Source organism: Lipophrys pholis, assembly GCF_963383615.2.
Source record: "Lipophrys pholis genome assembly, chromosome: 15".
Classification (NCBI taxonomy): domain Eukaryota; kingdom Metazoa; phylum Chordata; class Actinopteri; order Blenniiformes; family Blenniidae; genus Lipophrys; species Lipophrys pholis.
In genome coordinates this window covers 4,015,001-4,019,827 of record NC_137642.1, presented here as the reverse complement: position 1 = coordinate 4,019,827, position 4,827 = coordinate 4,015,001, and the positions used below count along the sequence as shown (strand labels likewise).

Here is a 4,827-nt window from a genome sequence, read left to right as displayed (position 1 = left end):
TTATTTTTCGTCGTCCTGTCCCCCCCCCCCCCCCCTCCTCCTCGTCCTCCTCCTCTTCTTCTCCTTCTCCTTCTCCCTCTTCCCGTGGATGTCAGAGGCGTTTGGATGAAGATCTTTTTTTTTGCCCCACCGGAGTCTCCTCTCTAACCCCGGCTCTCCCCGATGTGATCCGCGCTGAACGCCGCCGCCGCCAGCCACCATGTCTCGCCGCAAGCAGGGCAAACCCCAGCACTTAAGCAAACGGGATTTTTCGCGTAAGTAACGATGAAAGAAAAGAGAGAAAATGTCATTTCTGACTTCACTTTATATTCATTCCATTCAACAAAAAAAGACAGCAGAAGCTTCTTTTTTTTTTTAATTTTGGGGATCTGGACGCACCGCTCGGACCCGCGTTCAACTGGACTTAACAGCGTGGCGACAAAGTGCGACACCTCCGTGCGTAAAAGCCGCTCGGAGCTCAAACAGAAAAAAAAAAAGTTTTATGTGTGGTGTGTGAGTGTTTACGCACCCCGCCGCAGATGCCTCATCTCCCGTGCGTTTTGCGGGGCTGCTGGTTAACGCACTTCGCCGTGGCTTCCCCGGTGCCCCGCGCGCTCGCTCCGGTCAGTGGAAACGCTCCTCCGGTAGCAGAGCGCGTCTCCTCTGCTCTCCTCTCCACGGAGCTTCACACCGGAATATATATCACCTCCTCTCACACTCCTGCATATTATTCATCTGCTCCAGCTGTTTTTGGAATATTTTCCGGAAAAAAAACCCAAAACCCCCAAAAACTTGAAGGATTTTTTATATATATTGAATCGAAGGGGGCAAATCGGTTTACAATTGCCCCCCTCTTTCAATAGCTCAGGGATACAGATAACAAACATTGATTTCTGGGCATAGACTTTAAAAAAAACAAAAAAAAAACACGTTGCCTCTTTAGTAAAGGCTGTTTATTGTTTAGTTCTTCCTGAAGCAGCAGATTCTCAGAGTTAAGAGACATCAAACAGCAACAGGACAGTAAATCGTCCTGTCTCCTTCTTCCCCCTTAACTTCTTTCAGACAATTTTGGACCAACTAAACAAAATGTAACTTGAGATTTCCAAAGATTCCTGTATAGTTAAAGGTAAGCCGTTCACATGTTTGACGAGTTGCTGCTGCAGTGTGTGAAGAAACGCGACAATTATCCACTTAATAATGTTTCATGTAAAGGGGGCAGAATTCGTCTTTTTACGCACGGCGGACGCACTTCTTTTTTTTTTTTAACCATGGCATTTATTTAGAAGTGTGAGAAGAAAGCAGATGTTTTGGAAAACTGCGGGGCAATTGACAAAAGTGGTGTTTATCACCGCACCATGTGCCGCACACGTAGAGAAGACCGCGTTTGAGCAGCTCTCAAAAGTACGCTAAATAATAGAGATATCTGGTCATCTTCAGGCATGGAGGCTTCGATATGTTTCTGTATGTTGTCTGGCTGTTGTGTTTTTGGACAGTGTGTGTAGGTGTGCGTGTGTGTGCGCGCGCGTGTCTTGTGCTCTGCGTGTGTCCACTTGGGTGACAGCGGCGCAGTCACAGTGGCCTCTTGCCGTCGCTAGGAGGCAGAGCGCGATCAGAAAATCCAGCGCTGAACTTGAACCTGATGAGTTTTCACCGACCCCCCTCCCCCTTTATCTGCACGGGCTACTATTTGACGATCTCTTTAGAATAAAGGGAGAGTGTACAAGACATGGGGAAGGAACAGGGAGGGTGGGGAGGAAAGAGGGAGGGAAGGAGCGAGGACACCCACTCCATCTCCAATTCCTCTTGATCACCTCGAACCCACTTTCTCTCCTTTTTTGTGCATCCCATCTTTTTTCTTTACATACATGCATGCTGCAGCAGAGATGTGCAGCTATGGCTGCACACACACGCACACACAGGCACACACGCACACACGCTGGATCTTTGCATGCAGACACATTTGTTGATCACTGAGCTCGGCTCGCTGCTCTCGGCCTCTGAAGCGAACATTAATCCCCCGATTACTTCTTGTTTTGAGCACCTGAATTCTTTTAATCTCACTTCCCCTTTTAATTTAATTTTCAATTTTCAAAACCTTCCCCATAGCTTTATATTCAGTCGTTAAGAAGATGCCACCTTTACTGTTCTGGCCTTTTTAAAATAATATGTGCAATCTTGACTTTTAAAATAGATTTAAAAAAACAGAGCACTTGTTTTCCATTTCTAGATTAAATAAGATTATTAGAACTTTCTATATTTCTTATATTCCCATGAATAAATATGTTTTTTTTAATTTTGGGACAGACTGTGCATCTTTTCCTGTGTTTTGCATCATGTTGAGATGATTTAAAAACTCAGTCTCTAAATCACGGTGAATCTACATTATAAATTTTTTTTACTCAGTTTTCTCTTTTTCTGATCACTTTTTGATGTGTGAACACAGGCATGTAATCCTTCCTCTAAGCTGCTCTGGCTGTTTTTTTCACCTCTAAAAATAGACACAATTGAGAAATTTAGATGCCTTATTTTAATGAAAACTCCTATTTTGTTTGTGTTACTTTCTTATACGTGCACTCTTAAAGTTGAACTTGAAAGTCGAGGAGTTTGGTTTTAATTTGAGGTGGTTTAAAATCTGATCCTTGTGCGATAGCAGTTAATTTTTCATGCCCCCCCCCCTCCTTGAAGCTGTTGTGTAACTTGGGTTTGACCTGAAGTTGGAAGACAAGGGAGGAGGAAGAATCAGGAGGGGGGGGTGGGGGGGTTGCATATGTCGACGGGGAGCAGTGATGTGGTGAATTTGTGGCGTTGTCTCCCCGTTTGTCGCTCAGATGTCGCGCAGGATTGTGGCACCCTGGCGATGTTTCCTTGAGAGGACGTTACCCCCCCCCATCTCCCCCCATCGCTTACATGCATTCCCTCACATGCAGGATTACCGTCCCACCACTGCGATCACTCCCAAAAAAATCTGTACCAATCACCCAGACTGGCGAAAATTAAAATCTATTTTTTGATTCTCAGTGGTCTTAAGTTCATTAAAATGTGAAATTGGACGGCTGAGTAAAGAAGGTCAACGTTGCACCAGGCGGCGAGCGCAGAGTCACACTCTTCACCTTGGACGGGGAGATTTAGGAAAACAGAGAAAAAGACGGGACGGTGAATTTGGTTCAGCCCCCTGACCGCAAGGACAAGCCCAGAGCTTCACAAAAGACTGCTTGAAAAAAAGAAAAGGAAAGAAAGAAAGAAAGGATAGAGAGAGAAGGAGAAGTAGTCTGGAGCTAATCCCCCTCGGACAGGCGAGACGCTCGTTTCGGGGGCGATTCTCTGTCGTAGCCTCGTGTCTGAGAACGAGGAGTGAGGATGGTGTAATCGAGGCCGAGGGCTGATCTCTCTCACACACACACACACACACACACACACACACACACACACACACACACACACACACACACACACACACACACACACACACACACACACACACACACACACACAGTCCTCTCTGCACACATGTCGGACATGTTTGTGAAAGTTAGTTTCCCTTTTGTCCTGATTACAGGATCACCCCCCCCCCCCCCCCCCACACACACACACACACAAACAAGGTGAAGCGAGTCATCCCCGTCCTTTTTGTCTTCGCTGTGTTTAACCGCCATTTTCCCAGCGTCCCTCTGTCATTGGCTATGAAATTGTTGTCCTTTCCAGGCGTCTGATTGGAGCGTGCCGTGTTATTTGCCTCCGTGGTGCTGTGTGATCCACGGCGGCCGCGCTGTAATCTTCCTCCTTGCATTACATGCATTATTGCATCATTACAAGGCACTTTTCCCCCTCGTCCCTTCATCGTGATCAACCACATGTCAGGCTTTTTATTTAGCTGCTGCTGCAGAGGGAGAAAGCTTTCTTCCTTCTCATCAATTGCCACAAATAGCCGTATCAATAGTTTGGGATTACAGGAGAGTGGAGAGAAATAAAAACAGGAGTTTTGTTTTTGTTCTTTCTCACCTTGTAATTTCTGCCCCCTGCAGCGGCGGAGCCCCTCTCCGCAGCCGCCGTCTCGTCGGAGGAGCTGTCGGAGCGCTGCTCGGAGCACTCGGAGGAGAGCGGCAGCCCCAACGGGCACCACCACGGCCACCACAACCACCACAGCAGCAGCAACAATGGCCACCACAACCACCACCACCACCACCACCATCGCCACCACCCGGGCCCCGCGGTGGGCCGGGCGGGTCGGCCAGGGCCCGACGTCCACCCGGCCCTGGAGCAGGACCTGCTGACCTGCGGCCAGTGCCAGGCCACCTTCCCCCTGGCGGACATCTTGCTCTTCATCGAGCACAAGAGGAAGCGATGCAACGGGCCGCCCTGCCTGCCGGTGGGCCGCGGGCTGGACAAGCCCCCCTCGCCCTCACCCGGCCTGGCGCTCACGCCGTCGCCCGCTGTGGGGCTCCTGCGCAGCCGGAGGCCCGTGGAGGTGGGCGTCCAGGCCACGCTGGCCGACGAAGATGACGACCGGTTCTCATCTCCGAGGGGGATCTGCCCCAAGCAGGAGCCGCTCCCAGGTAACCTGCTTCTGCCCCACAGCTGCCTGACATCTGCTACGCCCTCACCGGGGATCCAGTCAAATTCAGTCAGCACAGAAATCAGCTCAGAAAGCTTCTATCAGGGTTCATGTTGTCCCTCTGTAGCGGGCCGCCCTGGACGGGTGTGTCGGGCTGTGGTTGTGTCTCCAGCAGGGTCTCATTGACGCGTTGTGTTTGTGGTCGTCCGAGGGACGTCACAGGTGGCGAGAAAACCCACGAGAAGGCGCCTCTGCTCTGACGCACGCTGGTGGCTTGGTGTTTCTACCAAGTCCGT

At 49.8% G+C, this 4,827-nt stretch overlaps 1 protein-coding gene across 1 annotated transcript in view; it reads left to right on the top strand.

The window, feature by feature from the left end:
* The window catches only part of LOC308120780 (B-cell lymphoma/leukemia 11A-like), a 55,339-nt gene continuing 50,512 nt past the window's right edge, over window positions 1–4,827 (top strand). Inside the window, exons 1-2 of the mRNA XM_080481604.1 lie at window positions 1–254; window positions 4,002–4,532. Of these exons, the coding sequence (XP_080337730.1) occupies window positions 200–254; window positions 4,002–4,532 (586 nt within the window). The 5' untranslated portion in view covers window positions 1–199. The remainder of the gene's footprint in view (window positions 255–4,001; window positions 4,533–4,827) is intronic.